This window comes from Trachurus trachurus, assembly GCF_905171665.1.
Source record: "Trachurus trachurus genome assembly, chromosome: 9".
Lineage (NCBI taxonomy): Eukaryota > Metazoa > Chordata > Actinopteri > Carangiformes > Carangidae > Trachurus > Trachurus trachurus.
Genome location: NC_139895.1, coordinates 33,198,313 through 33,216,644, shown reverse-complemented (window position 1 = coordinate 33,216,644; position 18,332 = coordinate 33,198,313). Strand labels below are relative to the sequence as shown.

General features: G+C 41.3%; 1 protein-coding gene across 1 annotated transcript in view; it reads right to left on the bottom strand.

Annotated features, from left to right (window-relative positions):
* Positions 1–18,332, bottom strand: part of unc5db (unc-5 netrin receptor Db) — a gene marked incomplete at its 3' end in the record, with an annotated part of 317,959 nt that overhangs the window by 112,943 nt on the left and 186,684 nt on the right. The window contains exons 3-4 of the mRNA XM_083979098.1: positions 16,920–17,063; positions 14,223–14,326 (exon numbers count right to left, since the gene is read on the bottom strand). Of these exons, the coding sequence (XP_083835224.1) occupies positions 14,223–14,326; positions 16,920–17,063 (248 nt within the window). The remainder of the gene's footprint in view (positions 1–14,222; positions 14,327–16,919; positions 17,064–18,332) is intronic.

Below are 18,332 nucleotides of genomic sequence, written 5' to 3'. Positions count from 1 at the left end.
GAAGAAAGCATGGAAGCTGATCTTCAAAGACTCCCAGAATTATTTTCTACAATTAAAAGATAGCCTCTTGTGTGTGTGGGGGGATTCATCAGAGGTAAAGCGCTCAGCATCTCTGATAGATAAGAAAATAGAGAGACATGACTGGCGGGGGGTACACAGTCTAATTTCTCATTATTAGAATCATCTGTCACTGAATGGGTCACACGAGTAGTGCCACCGCACACACACACACATGCATACACAAAACCATTTCCCACCTTCCGACTCTTTATGTATTTATTTCAATTTTTTATCCTGGGAAATTTGCGACTTGAAAGAGGCAATTAACGTGTGACATGAGCTGGCCCTCGCAGTGTTTGGGGCCACGCTGCACATTAGCTGTCTGTCTGCCTGCTAACAGCCCATGGGTAATGATGAAAAGATTCACCAAGCAGAAGGAGAGAGAGAGAAAGAGACAGTGGGAGATGGGAGTCGAAGGGGAGGAGGTGATGAGAGAGAGAGAAAGAGAGAGAGAAAAGATGAAGGGACAAATACAAATTAGCCCGGCGAGTGTGGTGGCAGAGGATGTGAGAAATGAATTGCCTAATTGGCACATTTGTTTCAATTAGGATGTGGTCATCAGTGTCAGCCTTGACGGAGGGGTTTCCAGGTGGGGGCCACGCATCAGGACGTCCTCCCTGTGATTTCATTACCCAGACCACCCCTGAAGGTCACCTCCTCCAAGCCCCGGCCGCGCGGACAGGTCCTCTCATCTCCTTAAAGGGATAGATAGTTCACCCAAAATTCAAATTTCACTCATTATCTACTCACCCTCATGACGACTAAGAGCTGTGAGAATTTTCAGAGTCCTCCGTGCCTTCTCTGAGTTACGGGGGGGTCTGTACAGCAGTATTTGGGGGGGTCCGTACAGCAGTATTTGTCCATATAATGGTTGTCAATGGATACCAACTTTCTTCGTCCAAAAAGACACACCAAAAAACATCCAAAAACCTCCATACTGCTCGTGTGTAATGTCCCTCTTGTATTGAAGCCCCGAAATGCAAAATTGTCCCGAAAAAAATTGTTTTGTAGCGGAAGCTCCTCTTCCTCGGTTCGTCAAATTTGGACGAACAAGGGTCTGTCCTCTTCCCATTTCGTCCAAATTTGACGAACGGGGAAGAGGAGCTCCGAGAAGCTTCCGCTACAAAACAAGCTTGAAATATAGACTTACTTAATTTTTTTCGGGACAATTTCGCATTTCGGGGCTTCAATACAAGAGGGACATTACAGACGAGCAGTATGGAGGTATTTGGATGTTTTTTGGTGTGTCTTTTTGGACGAAGAAAGTTGGTATCCATTGACAACCATTATATGGACAAATACTGCTACGCGGACCCCCCCGTAACTCAGAGAAGGCACGGAGGACTTCTCACAGCTCTTAATCAACATGAGGGTGAGTAGATAATGAGTGAAATTTGAATTTTGGGTGAACTATCCCACACACACACATACACACGCACACACAGCTCATCCACATGACATTTGCTGATGATTAGATGCTGAGAAATGTGTCGGCTGAGGGGCAATTAGAGGACAGAGGAGCAATGTAACCGGTGACACCGCAGCCATCAGCCAGACTTATGAGCAGAGCGCTGATCAAGACCTTGCCAGCTGACACATTTTCCCCCACTGCGCTGCTTGTAGTTTCATCATCGCACTCCTATAGGTTGGACGGTCATCTGATGTCAAGGAGACGGCGTTACAGTACAAAGGCCGTGCTTCGTTGTTATTAGGAGGAAAATCTGCCTGCTGACTCATGCTTTAACCCTTTGATGCACAACATATGCACACCCTTATGTATAACGGGGTCAGCAATGGCCCACATTCATTTTCCATGTGATTTCATGAGTGTTTCTTTGCTGTAACTTATTAAATGTATTATTTCATGATTGAATCTTCCAAGTATTATTTGATTATCTTGTTTTTAATTAGTTCGGGGTATCATTTCCATTCCTCCTTTATCATTTTAACAATAAGTCAGAGTGGACCAGTTAGCTAGCTAGCTGTTATATAGACAAACCTAATGAATTATGCACAATCATCTTTAACAAGTCATCAAATGTTTCTTTAGGTAAAATTGGAATAATTGTGAAACAAGTAAATATGCTTAAAAAAAGAATATTTACTGATGCAACTGATAAAATACATTGATTTGAAAGATAGCCTATAGCATATTTGAAACACTCAGCCATACATGAAATAATAAAACTAGCGAGCTAGCTGTTATTCTAGCTGTTGACCACAATAGAATATGTCAACTGAGCTATTAATGGGGAAAAGTTATGAGTCATGACTAGTCATTATTGTAATCAAGGCAACAATGGTCTGGCACGAAGCTGTTGGTATAGATGGTGAGGGAATGCTAAAATTAAAGTATTCTTGGTGCTTGTTTTTTCAACTGGTTCATTTAGGTTCATTTTTGTTCACAAAATAACAAGGAAAATGGAAATAATGACCCCACTAATAAAAACAAGATACTTGGAACACTCAATCATAAAATAGATAGATTTCAGTTACAGCAAAGAAACACTCACTCAGCATGATATCATCAGTCATTTTTGACCCATGTTGTGCATTAGAGGGATACAAAATGTGTTTTTACTCAAAAAGTAAAAAATGAAACAAGAATGTGATCAAAAACAAGTTAATTGAGGAATTTCTGGAATAGGCTACTATATGATGACATTTTTTGCAAAGATACAGCACAGTAAACACTCAGTTGGGTCACTTAAGACCCATGTTGTGCATTAAAGGGTTAATATCCCAATTCAGCAGGATATCCTCCCCCCTTTCGGTGACCGTGGCCACGCCGGCGTTGGTGTCAGAACTTTTTATAATTGCCAAGTTCCTCATCAACGCGAGAACATGGATTAAGCATCTCCATCAGGTGCACCCCGGGGACCGAGGCGTCAGTGGAACCCGCTGAGCAGCTTATCAGGAGCGACACCTCTGAGCTAATCCACTTCACACATTCTCCCCACAATTGAGCAGCAGCACATGTAAAGTAAAGTGTGTCGGTTGCACACACACACACACACACACACAGAAAGTTTCCCGCGGATTCTTTGAACTCAGCGTGGCTCGGTGTGTTCATACGGACGCCGTCGCCTGACAGCGGCAGGTAAGAGTTGAAGGGAGCTATCCGCGGCTCAGCTGTGCTCCCCCCTCCCCCCACCGCTCCGGAGGTTAATCAGAAAAGATACAGGGAGAAAACACAAAGTGGGTCCGTGTCGCCCATCCGCCTCCCCCCCGTCGCTTCCCAAATGCCACCTCTCCTCCCCCCTGCGAGCTACGTATGTGGCGCCGCATTGCTATTCCACCCCCGATCCGTCTTATCGTGATGTAATAAATAGAGGGAGCTCCCAGCTTCGGCCCGGTTTCGGGTGTAATTGCTCGTCTTAATAACGGAGCTCATCATCTGCTCTCTGGGAGACTTTCCTCTGACCTATGAGAAAATAACAGTAGGCGCTCGGCGGCGGGACCGGAGAGTGGAAACAAGTGCACAGAAGGCGGGAGGTGGGACGGAGTTAAATGCTAACTTGTTTTTGAAGCAGCATTGCAATGTCTTTGTGGAGCTCAACAGAGAACAGCTTGTATCACAGTGCAGAAGCATTTAGTTGATTCCCCTTTGTGCCGTAGCCCGGGCTGTCTACCTGAGCTACTGTAGATCAAGGGGATTCATCTCGGATTAAAGGCTTTCATTCAGGGAAGTTGAAATTGGCTTCCAGTTTTGGCTGTTCATTTCACACTTTCTCTCAGAGTAACCTCTCAAAAGAAACTCATTATACAGGGTTCTCATGGACTCCTTTCTCCCCAAGTTAAAAGATCTGCTTTGCATTCACACCCACTGATATCTGTGAAGTAAAAGTGGAGGATTGGTTTTGGCTCGGGAGCACCGAAACAAAATCACAAATAAGCTGCTCCTACGTTCTATTAACCACGGGTAAATTACAGTCCCTGCTTTTTTTTGGATACGTCGAATGGCGGTGATTTCTGTAGCAACACACTCCAGAATCTGCATGTTGCAATTTACACTGACTAACAATGCTCACATACTTACGTCCTGGTATTTTATCTGTTGTTTAACTTGAAAGAAAATGATTTCTGGGCATTAAAGTCTGAGTCCAATTTCCTGACAAACACATGTTTTCTTTTTAATCCTGGGAGTCAATAACTATTCACGTGACAGCATTTTAACTATAAATGGAAATTAAACACTTTCATTGTCCGTGTGACTGTGATAAAGATGTTCTTTTCACACAAAACACATTCAATAGCGTTTTAGTAGATGCACTCAATTCAAAATATTTCTACTGCAGATTTCATGCAACCAATAAGTAACTGCAAAGGGTTGTACCAGAACAGCACACTTATTAAAATGGAACATTCATCTGGTTTTTAAGTTGGAAAAGTAAGATGGAAAAGGTTAAAAGAAGATAAATAAAAAGTTTGAACAATGGTTTAACACCAGAATAATACTTTTTCTTTATCTAACTGTTATTTATTCATGACAAGGTCAACACTAAGGTCCATGATTTAACTCACTACTTCATTACCACAGCAATACAACTCAGTTTCTTTTGAAACAAACCAGGAAATAAACTAGACAATTCTTGATTGGTCAGATATTGTATCGATCTATTGTTATGGTTAGGGTCATGATTAGAATGGTAAATGTGCAGACTGCACAGAGCAGAGGTGGCTGCTGGGCTTTCAAAGAGAGGAAACTCATTTTTGGCCTACATGTATGAATAAATGAACAAAAGGACAAACTATATTAAACTCAAACAAAAGTGAGGATTATGTTAAACCGAAAAAAGGAAATGCAATAATTGCATTTTATCTACAGTGTATGATGTGTATGATGGAAATGGGCTGTATCACTATGCAAATAAATGAGCTGCAGTTTGTCTCTCCACTTCACTTGCAAAATCCACAATGGGACTGAACTGGAAAATGTTCTGGTACCAGTGTATGTTTCAAAATCACTGTCAATTAAAAAGGGATATAGCCTTCAGACAGATCCTCCAATCATCATGCTACGGCTAGGCATTTGCCTCCAAAACAACTTTGTCTCGTAATGTTACATTATTATTTCACAGCGTTTTGAATGTGCAGGTCACAACTTGTCCATGAGAGTGTTTTGGAGTTTATGATGATTGATTGTGTATTTAGATTGATGAGGAAATGGCAAAAGTACCGTCTGCCTCGGTTGCGTTAGCTGAGCAGCTCACGTCTCTGCCCCGCCGATCTGAAAACAGCTTACACCAACAATTAATGGTAATTAACCTACTCTTAAAACTATAGGGATTATGGCATAGGCAAATTTACCAAAATGTTGAACTATCACACATTCCGTCGTGACGCAGCCTCATAACGTCACATGTGTCATAATTACTACGAACACTAGATGTCGCCTAACAACAAATTGTAACCGTGGCTTGTTTTTTACAGGATGGTCTGGAAAGATATAACCACAGAGTGATGGCAGCAGCGCTTAACGCTAAGTTGTGATTTCCATGACAGGATAAGAATGAATGGAAATGCTTCCTGTGTTACATTGTGTTACAACCCCTGTCACCTCAGCCTCTGTAGATGCTATTTTCACAAATGCTCTCTCTGTTACTGCAATTACTGTAGCACATTTGGTGCAGAAGCGATTTGGGGACCTGTGACTTGAGGACACTGCAGAGACAGTTACAGAGGTGTGGGCATGACAGTCCTCCAGCAGGCATGGCTGCTCAGAGGAGTAGGGCAGATTTTCCTGTCTTTTTCTCAGTGATCTAAAGGGGGGAAAAAGTCTCAGTACAAACTCGTCAGTCGTGCTCAGATGGCTTTCAGGGAGTTATATTTCTATCACTTGGAGGGAGGAATTCACAATGAATTTCCTTCCTTCATGTAATGTTTGTTGTGCTTAGCAGATGTGTGTTTATGGAAATATTGTATCCTGTACAGTATAATTCTTCATTTGGAAAAGACTTCATTACAAGCTGCTGAGGCCACATTTAAATGGCAAAAAATAACTAGATGCTGACTTGTCAAGTCCTATACGGTGAGACTGCAGGTTCAGCCCGGTCTCTTTAATGATTCTGGGGGTTTGCAGTCCCATATGTGGTTGGGATTGGGTGACAGAAGCACTGTGGTTAATATTAGCATGGTTTTACTTAAATATGAGTCAGGATAATGTGTCAGTCTGAAATGTTTTAGTCCTGTATGAATAAGTGTTATCTACTCACAATCACAATCTGACAAACAAAATGTGTTTCTTTTCACTTGATGGACAAACAGGAAGCAACCACTCAATTATTTTCAGTTGCTATTAGTATAGTATACTGTAGTATAGTAGTACTACTGTGGTTTCATTATATGTCACTTGTATAGAGAATAGATGCTGTAGATGTAGTAGAAACTGTCTACTGGCCCTTCACAGAGCATTTTCTATAGTTACGACTGCAGAGGTGAATACTGTAAAGCTTACCTTGACTCATGTTTTTCTGAAGATGTAAATATGTCTGTGGATCTTTGCAGAATCTTATGGTTTTTGGCTTCAGGCACAGCCAACATGCACACCGCCCACATCGCAACTACACATCTTCAGTACTGCTGTTCAGCTAAGATGATTGGTTGATTCATCTCCTCTCTGGAGTTTGGTTTGACATTAAGACAGAAGCTGTGTCCCGAATCGTACACTACTCACTTAATAGTGGACTATACAATGAGTATGCCACAGTCAGTGTTGTGCCTGAACGCGTTCAATGAACGATCGTTCATGAACTCGTTCATATTTTGGGCGAACGTGAACTGAACGTAGGTATTTCTGCTTGATGAACGTTATTGTGAACGCGTTCATTCTGGCGTTTGTGAACACCGCTCTCGACTTCGTTCAGGAGTGTGCCAGATTTCCATAGAAAACCCAGCTAAAACACACTGTAAACAGGCGTTAATATGTAGCGGAAAAACCACCCAATCTGGCAACACCTATCAGCTGTTTGGATCAGCAGCGCATGGAAGAGACAGAGTGATACAGCGCGTCGCGGAGCCTGTCTGTGTGGAGGAATACTGATCCAGTTGGTTAGTAAAAGCAAAGATACTCTATTTATTTTATAATCTATCTTTGGTAAAAGTTAAACGGGGGTTACGCTGGGGCCACACCGGACGCACAAGCCGCGGCCCTCCTGTTCACATCAGACGTTTCTCCGCGCGGTCGAGAAGCGCTTCTGCCCCTCAGCTGTGTGTGTGTGTAGCCTATGTGTGTGTGTGTGTGTGTGTGTGTGTGTGTGTGTGTGTGTCTGTGTGTCTGTGTGTGTCTGTGTTTCTCTCTCACGCTCTGTTTGGATTAATAAACACAAATAGGCTACAAACGTACACACATTGGACTCTGGTATTTGTCACGTTCTAACTCAGTTACTTTTTGGGTAAAGTAAAGTAGTAACTATAATACTAGCTACAGGTTAAAAGTGCTAAAATAATAGCTGTCTGTGGTTCAATATGGGCTGAGGCAATAATTTTGAAAAATAATAGCTTGTAGAAACATATTGGGAAAAAAGAACTATGAACTAGTTCAGTTTTGGAACCGTGAACTTAGTTCAAAATTTTGAATTATGAACTATGATCTGAACTAGTTCATTTTAAAATTTGTGAACTGAACTTTGAACTAGTTCATGTAGAAAGTGAACTATCCCAACACTGGCCACAGTGCTGTCTGAATGTACTGTGAGAATTTATATACCCTATATAGTGGAAGTGGACTCACAGGATCCCACAATGCAGGGTGAAAGGTACAGTAGTGTACAACCAACGGTTACTAAGCAAGAAATATGTAGGCCTACCATAATGCATTGCAGTCACGATCGTGGTCGGCAACTTTACAGTAATATACAATGTGAATTAACTAGTAGTGTCGGAAAGTGTTTTTTTTTTCATTTTACCAGTGATTTCACTTAGGCTACTAGTCTAGAGCTGCAACAATTCATCGATTAATTGCACAATAATGGATTATTAAATTAATCAACTATTTTGATAATGGAAAAATTGGTTCAAGTAGTTTTTTTTAAAGGAAAAAAGTCAACATTTTCTGATTTCAGCTTTTTAAATGTGAATATTTCTGGTTTGTTTGTTGCTTTCTGACAATAAACTGATTATCTCATGGTTTGTGGACAAAACAAGACATTTGAGGACATCATCTTGTTGTTTAGGAAACACAAAACATTCTTTTAACATTTTATTGACCAAACAACTAATTGATTAACCGTTTAAATAATCAACAGATTAAACGATAATAAAAATAATCATTAGTTGCAGCCCTAGTCTATATAGAATTCCTTATATTGTGAGTAGGGAGTAGTGAATGAGTGAGTGATTTCGAACACAGCAAAAAACAACATAGCATAAAACAAAACATAGAATTTATAAACACAACATAAATCCACTATGCAGCTTAATGCCGGTTTAGTTTCATTTGAGTTCTTTGGTTGATAAAATCTCAATAATTTAATGAAAAATTCAATATTTTAAGAATTCAACTTCAGTTTATGTCCATACTGACTCCATTGAAATAAGCAGCAGAAAAAGTCCAATTTAAAGTAGGCAATGAGGGACAAATAATTGGAAGGAGTGAATGGAAGTGAACTACAGCACTGTCAGAAAACATATCTGCTTCCTCATGCAAATATACAGCGGCTGAGTGGAGGAGAGATTCCTGCTCAGTGTCAGACTCTTGCCTACACAAACTGTTGTTACCGCACGGTACAAAATCATTTCAGTGTGAGTAAGTGGAGACTCATTAGCTCACCCTGACATCCTTGCTGACAGAGGTGATTTCTAAACACACCCCTCAGAAGCACAGTGTTTACGCTGCACTCCAAACCGCAGACGTTCCCCTTCCTTCCAATCGGGCGCAGCGCCGCCGCGTTTTGCTATACGGCAGCATCCAATCCCGCAGCTGCACTCTGAAACCTCACACTGCCAACACTCCTGGACGCCGTCTCAATATTTCATGGACGAGGTGCACCGAAACTGGCGGGGCTGAAGCTATCTGCCCCTGCTGTGCTCTCTACATTATTCACTCCCCCCCATCTCTTGCGACTGGGTTCATTTGTGTTGACAAAGGACCGGATGGGAGATTGTGATTCGGTCTGTTCTGCTCAGATTCAACTATTTTTACACCCACTGTGCATTCGGCAGGAATGCTGGAGTGACACCGCTCCTCCATTTCCATCTTGAATCATTGATGCAACTCCAGTCTGGAGGTTAACCTCCGCCTAAATCTGCACTCTGCACATCTGATTGTTCACGCTGATAATCCCTCGGCCAAATATGGAATCAGACATGTGGAGAAGAAAGTGACATTTTTCACAGAAGACATTTAAATGCTATATTTGCCCCTGAAGTCAGACTTGCAGGTTGATCACACAGTGAGAAACATCTGTTCCCCGCCTCCCGGGGAGCCGGCGTTTACGTTGCCTCGAGACAAAAAGAACAATGAGCTGCTGTTTAGCGAGTTAAAATGTTAAATCCTCATGAAAGCGGTAGCTATCTGCCTTTTCTACACTAAACAAGCACACAAAGCTCATCTGATGCATGTGAGTCTCCTGCTCTTTCATGCTGTATAGCTGGATCCATTGGATGCATTCAACCCCCTTTAGAGCCATTTGCAGGTTGACAGCTGCCACAGGTTAATCTGCAGCTGTCACCCTCAGCAGAGGCTCCAGTCCACAGTGTAGCTCCGTACACTTCACTGATAAACTGCGTTATTACACAGAATAATTACCGAACAACACCTCCACCCATAAGCGCTGTTACTTGACCTCATGTAGGCTTTCTTTCCCTCCTCTTCCATCGCTCTCTTCAACTCTCCTTGTTGTTTCTTTGTTTCAGGAAGTCGGTAAGTGATGTTTAAATGTCAATTTAGTTTGATTAACTTTCATCCCTAATTGAGACACTTGGTTAACAAATCCAGGCGGCAATTAATGATGATTTTCAGTGTTGATTAATCTTTGTTCTTATCTCAATTAATGAATCGTCTGATTGGAAGACAGGGAAAAATAAAGATCACAATGTGTTTTGGCTGACCACTCATCAGCCCATCACATTAAAGGGATAGTTCACCAAAAATTCAAATTTAACTCATGATCTACTCACCCTCATGTCGACTAAGGGCTGGGAGAAGTTTCAGAGTCCCCCGTGCCTTCTCTGAGTTACAGTGGGGCTCCGTGCAGCACTGCATGTCCATATGACGGTAGCGAACGGGGCTCACTTTTCTTCGTCCAAAAAGACACACCAAAAAACATCCAACATCATGTTGGGGCTTCAATACAAGAGGGACAATTACAGACGAGCACTATGGAGGTATTTGGATGTTTTTTGGTGTGTCTTTTTGGACGAAGAAAAGTGAGCCCCGTTCGCTACCGTTATATGGACATGCAGTGCTGCACGGAGCCCCACTGTAACTCAGAGAAGGCACAGAGGACTCTGAAACTTCTCCCAGCCCTTAGTCGACATGAGGGTGAGTAAAAAATGAGTGAAATTTGAATTGTGGGTGAACGATCCCTTTAAGGTTATTAAAGAAAATATTTCAGAGAATTTCTGCCCTACTCCAATGTCAGCAAGACAGAGTCTGTCCCTTGTCTAAACCTGTGACTGGACCATGTGATGGACACATTCAGCAAAACCACCTGTGCACGTTTGATTTCAGTTTTGCTGTCTGTTTGATGCAGTAATATAACCTGGTTTAAAGGGATATTTCAACATTTCGGCAAATTTGCCTATTGCCATAATCCCTATAGTCCCTAGAAGTAGGTTCATTACCTTTAACTGTCAGTGCAAGCTGTTTTTAGATTGGCGGGGCAGAGACGTGAGCTGCACGGTATTTCCACGTTTCCCTCATCAACCTCATCAAATACACAATCCAACAACTCCAAAATGCTCTGATGGACAAGTTGTGACCTGCACATTCACCACGCGATGAAATAATCATGTATAATTATGTAACATTACGACACATGAAGCAATACTCGGAATTACTTACGCTTTTGAAATCACTCCGACCAGCAGCCGTGTCTGGAATGTAGTTTCGGTTTCGCATTTGCCTTGAAAACAACTCTGTCTCATAACGTTCCATTATTATTTCATAGCTTGGTGAAGGTACAGTACAGGTCACAACTTGTCCATGAGAGCGTTTTGGAGTTGTTGGATTGTGTATTTAGTTTGATGAGGGAGGACTAGAAATACAGTGCAGCTCGCGTCTCTGCTCCGCCAATCTAAAAATAGCTTACACCAACAATTAAAGGTAATGACGCTACTCCTAAAACTATAGGGATTATGGCAATCGCCAAATTTGCATAAAAAGGTTGAAATATCCCTTTAAGAAGATAACCTCTCATCCTGATTCTGAGAAACTCAAATTTGCTAATTTAGCATGTTGGCATGGCAGCACCATTATCTGCAGCGTCCTCAACTCCACATGTTCCACTCAACATCTGCACAGATCGTTTGTTCCAACCCTCTGATCCTGAATACGTGCCTGGAGTAAGTGGCATCTCTACTGGACCTTTGTCACCATGGTTACAGAAATAAATGTCACAGCTTGGTTAGGTTTAGGAACAAAAACTAATCACTAAGGTTTAGAAAAAGATCATGGTTTTGATGAGACAGTCCCTGTTGTCATGGTTACATGGGCATGGTCACATCATAACACAATGTTTAAGTAGGCTATGTACTGTAGAATGGTCATGGATAAAATAAATAACACAAGCTGCTATATCGTTTGACATGAAAATTCAACAACCATCTGTGTTTTGCTGACCAACACGTCCACTAGCTCCACCTGGTTCATCTATGTAACCAGGCTGCTCTTTCTCCACTCATATTTAGTAACTGGTAGATTTCACTATTAACAAAACCTAGCTGTGGGTCATAATGTGCTGATGACAGTCTGTAACTTAACCTTCCTCTTGTGTTAGGGTCTGTTTTAAATGCATAAAAGTACCACATAAATTTGTTTATTGCATCAAGGCTTTTTGACTTAGTCAGGAACCTTTATTTAGACAAAATAAAACTTTTTTTCACAAATTTCTAAAATGCTCTGGTTATCCACAAGTTTCCGAACGTCATCTATGGTCAAAACCGGAAGCCGGTTTTGCATTTGTACGTTTACCTTTCCATGGTTTTCTGTCGTTGTCATAGTTGTGGTAAACGCATGGATCTATTAACGCTGGCTTTTAACACGGATGTCAGTTTGTGTGATATCCATCGTTAAAAGCTAGTGTGATGATCCATGCGTTTTACAGATTTTCATTGAAAAAAAAAACAAACATCATTTACCGTGACTACCGAAACCATGGAAACGTAAACATAAAATTCCACCGGAAGAGCAAAACCGGCTTACGTTTTTGACGTTCAGAAAAAGGTGGATAATTATGACATTTGTGGTGTTAGAGTCAGTTACGACCCGTTTATAATGATAAGAACAATAATAAGAGTTAAAACTGAAATAATAAGTGCAAAATCAACCTTTTCATGGATAAGGAAGCCTAACAATGTTACCAAGACAAGAAAAACTAATTGGATGAAAAAAAACTATGTTTTTAGTGTATTTTACAGCTGATTTAAAACTCGGGTCAAAACCAACCCTAACACAAGAGATGGTAGCAGAAAGCTGACACAAGATGAAGGTTAAGTACAGAAATGACAGACCTGCTGGATGCAAAAGATAAAACAGCATTGATGCCGAGGTTCTGAAAGCTGGATGAGCCTTGTATTCAGGGAAATTAATGATCAAATATACCACATTATTCCCTACACAGTATGATTCACACCAGGAAACATTCTGGGGAGAAAAGGAAACATAGGGATACCCAGCGTGAAAACCAACTGGAATCCAAGACTCCTGCAACGTTCCTGGTATCTGCCGTGGATATTGTACATGCGGTGATTCATGCTGCGTTCACGCTGCGATACAATGGTGAGATTTCTTTCGGTGGTGTTTTATGTCTTCACTGAGATCTGCAGTGGGAGCTGTGCATGGATCAAACCACAGAATCCAGCAGGAGAACGAGTCCCACAGCCCCACGCAGACCCCCACCTCTTTCCCTCCACCCTCCCTTAAATCAGCCTCCAAGAGTATATAACTGGACCATCCACTTTCTCTGACCCACTTTAAACCAGATGTTTCACTCGCAAGACTAATGGTGCTATAAATTGAATCTGAGGAGAATCTCTGAGTGTGCTATGACTATATTTTATTGATACCTTCTACTGTATTTTTTTGGAGGATTTGATTAAAATTTATACTGGGAGCCGTCTTCATCTCCAAGGTCTGCCTCATTTTTGAACCCACACCTTCATCTCTAAATGTTTATGCGGACTTACTGCTGGAATCTAACACGACTCTATTATTCTCTTAAAGGGATAGTTCACCCAAAATTCAAATTTCACTCAGTATCTACTCACCCTCATGTCGACTAAGAGTCCTCCGTTCCTTCTCTGAGTTACGGGGGGGGGTCTGCGCAGCAGTATTTGTCCATATAATGGTTGTCAATGGATACCAACTTTCTTCGTCCAAAAAGACACACCATAAAACATCCAAATACCTCCATACTGCTCGTCTGTAATGTCCCTCTTGTATTGAAGCCCCGACATGAGAAATTGTTCCGAAAAATATTAAATAAGTCTATATTTTAAGCTTGTTTGTAGCGGAAGCTCCCAGTGTCTCGGTTCACTGCTCTTCCTGTGTCAGTGCAAATCACGCCAGCGGAACAATTTCTCATGTCGGGGCTTCAATACAAGAGGGACATTACAGACGAGCAGTATGGAGGTATTTGGATGTTTTTTGGTGTGTCTTTTTGGACGAAGAAAGTTGGTATCCATTGACAAGCATTATATGGACAAATACTGCTGTGCGGATCCCCCCGTAACTCAGAGAAGGAACGGAGGACTCTGAAAATTCTCACAGCTCTTAGTCGACATGAGGGTGAGTAGATAATGAGTGAAATTTGAATTTTGGGTGAACTATCCCTTTAAAGGTCAGGGGAAGCAGAGCTGAGGATAGAGAGACTCTAGCAGAATAAGGATGGAGTCTGATGTAGATTTTTTTTTTTTTTGCGGCTCAGTGGGAGTGAAAACCTCTCGTCTTTCAGGGGTTAGTGGGGGGGGGGGTAGGGTAGTAGGGTAGTAGCCGGCCTTACCTCCGCCATGGGCACTCCCTCTGGGGGGCGACAGTGCAGAACGATCATCCCGTTGATTGGCACCTCCTTCCCCTGGGGGTCCTGCTCAAAGTTTTTCCTCAGGTCTGCGTGAGAAGATAAGAGGCAGCTGTCAGGTGTCAAGTGTTACGGTCAGCCTGGCCTCAATCCTCTTCAGCGGCTAACACACGCAGGCCTGGCCTCTTGGCTCTGCGCGCCGCGACCTTCAAAAAAAAAAAAAAAAAAAACCCACTACAAGCCTGTATAGGATAGAGAGGATCCGATGGCCCAGCGCTGGGTAATCTGTTGACAAGGTGGTTTGGAGGATACACTGGATAGAGGAAGTGAGGGGAGGATTGCTCTGATCATCCTGAGCATTCATGTGCATACAATAGTGACGGATCCTATTCTGTTCCGTTTTCAAAAACCGCCTTTGATAGCTTACTGCGCCTCCACCATCCACTGAAAACCTTTAAAATGTCACCCTTTTTTGGAAAGAGGGAATGCGCCTTTGATATTTCAACATGGCTTATGAATAGGTTTCATGTAGACTAGGATCATGAGAGATTCTTTTGCATATAAGAGATCTAAATAGAGAGCGGAACGTCTATAATAGTGTCTTGGAACCTCGGTTTGACTGGCAGGTAGATAAGTGCAAGTGAGTGCAAACACAATGATATGTAAATACCAAAAGACAAAGATCAGCCCTGTGATATTTATTTCCATCCAAGGACAAGAACATTTTGTTTGTATTTTTTCTTCATTGATGTTTATATGCGATTTCTCTTCAGGGTGGAATCAAACATAAGGTACAAAACAGAGAACACCCTCGAGCAGCAACACTGATCTTTAGCTATTGGACACAGGGGCTGTGGACGGCTGATTGTGTCCACAATCAATTGGACAGCCTCATTTGATTCTGGGGATTGATTGTTTCACAACTGGTAAATCTGATGCTGCTGCTGATAAGATTATATCAGCATTTATCAGCTCACACAGTTAATGGAATGATTCAATGAGGACCCCTCTTGTCTTTAAAGGGGAACAATGCAAGTCCAGTCGCCACAGTTTTGGAGTATATATTTTACAACACTGTCGTAAAAACTCACAGCTAACCCGAATCCGTGTGTACACATTGATCATCCATCCGCCATCCACCCAGAATTAATTGTGGTATCCAATTTATAGCCCCCCACCCTCTGCACATCCATGTATCAATTTTTTTTTCTTTTCTTTTCTTTGTAATAGGTGCAGGCACCGCTCAAACCTGGTGGCTATACATTAAAGGAGACATATTCTGCCCCCTTTCCACAAATTAAAATAGTCCCCAGGTGTCTTAAAGACATGTCTGTGTCATGCTTTGGTCAAAATACCCCAGTGATCAAACATCACAGCTCTTTTCATCCTCTCAAAACAGCCTTGTTCAGAACGGCTGGTTTCAGTGCCTGTCCCTTTAAATGCAAATGAGCCACTGCTCACCCTGCCCCGCCCCCTTAACTGCTACCAGGTTGGGATTGTATTATGAGAATTTGAAAACTAATGACATCGTTGGATGACAACTGAGGGAACAGCTCGTAAAACCACATGGATTTCAATCTAGGGAGCCAGAAAATGACAGATTTTTTTGTTAATTCTCACATTTTGGGGGGCGGAAGCCAAGACAAACACCCAAATATGTTAAAGAGCCTTCACAAAGTGATATTTCCATAATATGTCCCCTTTAAGAAACCACTACCAACTATTATTGCACGCATATTTCATGATTTTATGGACGTATTACTATTTCAACTGCCCACACCCTATCCACAGTGAATTAATAATTAAGTTTGAGTGACCCAAATTAATCAAAACCGCGATCAGGGCATCTGTAGCACTGATCTTGCAAGTTTGGTTTTCGGCCAAGAGACCCTAGGGGGAGGAAGAGAGCCTCCACTCCCCTAGTAACAAGTCATTTCACCGTCACTAGATGAAAAACCTTGCATAGTTCCTCTTTAAACTCAAGTCACATGGAGAGACATTGTAAGTCTGTCAGTTTTGGTGACCTGTCATCCTGTATCATCACTACTTTTTTGGTCCAGTGACTAACAGCGAGTCACGCTCTACTTCACTACACTTTAGGGCTTTGTTTTTATTAGCTTTTTGTCTTTAATTCATTCATTTTTTTCTATTTATCTTCTGCTCTGGTGGTCATAAGGAACAACTTCATCCAAGCAGCAATCAGGTCAGTTTTTCATGGTATTTAATTCATATCCAGTGTCTTACATCGCTGTCACTAAATCCTGGTCTATTCTGTGTGCGCACCATAAATGAACAAGGGCGAGTATAATTGGATGTGGACTGAGAACTCAGTTGTTACATCGACATGATAAGAGGCTGAACAAAAATTCTTACCAGCGTAAATGAGCTGAAACAAAAAGACAAAATCAAAGATTTAAGCCCAACTGAAATCTCAATTAGTCTGTAAAAATCAGGTCAGAGGGATTTATTATAGTGCTTAGATGTATTGTAGATGTTTGAAAAGTGTCAGTTTGTTCAGGTCAATTGAACCAGTTCTTTAAAAGCTACAATTATTTTGCCTTTTTTTTTTTTTTTTGTTTACTCAGCAACACAACCACCTCATTAAATCTCCTCTCTCTTCTCTATTTTCTTTCACAGGTTTTCCTGCCACTTTTCCGATCATAAACATGTCACCATACTCACAGGCGATGCGGACGGTGGCCTTGCGGCTCTTGGAGGTCCCCAGGTGGCTCCAGGCCACACAGAGACACCAGTAGTCCTCTGGGCCGTGGAAATCCTCCACCTGCTGACGGGACACGTTGATCATCACCTCACGCACCTTCAGCCCTGGGACAAGAGAGAGGATCATACTGTCAACAAATGTCTGCACAAAACATGCTTACATGTGTTACACTTACATTCAAGTCCACAATTTTGACTGCGGAGCTGAAACACAAGCACAACATAAAGAATACATCTCATCTATTGGTGCGATGTGGGTTCATATAACCACTTGCACAGACCATTTACACCTAAAGGCGAGACACTACATGGCAAAAACACAGTTTTTTTCATGCACTGATCAATATAAATATTTTGGGCTAGTTTGCTTCCTTAACATGTATTATTTCAGAAAAGTCAAAAGAAATGGTAGAACATCTACATTAAGGTGGTTATTTATCTATTTCATCAATAGATTTCTCCTAAATTCACCAAAAGTTAACATGATACTGTGACATACTGTACTATGTTGTCTGACCCATGTCATGTCAGGTATCATTGCAAAGTTCTCTCTCTCCTGAACAATGATATAGGCTCCAAAAATTGTCATTTCCTCCACATCCGTAACAAATCGTAAACGTATGATTTACATTAACAAGTTATGGGAATTTACAGTGCAAGTCTTTAAAGGCCGTTTTCTCAACAAAAAAAAAACTCTGAGTTAGAAATCTCCACTTCAGCAGCACTTACAGACACCAAACCTTCCAGTTTTATTCCTGTCTATATTCTGAAGGTTTTTCCAGAGGGGATTGTTGATATATCATTCACAGCCTGATTTATACAACATTTTATTCCTAAAAACAGGGCGAAATTTGATGTTTTGGGGGTTGGTGACAGTATTTTCTCATTTACAAAGTGATAAAAAGAGATATCCAAAATCCCCTCTGGAAAAACTTCTGACTCTAATATGTCAACAAAATAAAACAAGAATTTAGAAAATGGCTTTATCCATTTTTCAGGTTTCGGTTCTGGAAATATATGCAAATTGGCACATATTTAATCAGATATTGCCTAATTTACATATTTAAACATAAAATTTGACAAAACTTGTAATACAAAAAAATATTTGTCTTAATGTAAGTGATAGACTTGGGAAGTTTCATGGTGACTTCTGTTAGTTAAGATTTTTACCCTATTCACCTGTAGTGTCTTCCCTAAAATGACATTTCATCAGTAATGCATTGTAAAATGCTGAAAATGGATTACATTTTTACATCTTTCTTTTATTTAGCAAACTTTGTCTGCTTACTTTCCTAAAGTTGGAGGGACATACAGTATATATTATACTATAGGGAGGTAAGACTGGTCTAATTTGAAAGAGGAGAACGTCCCCAT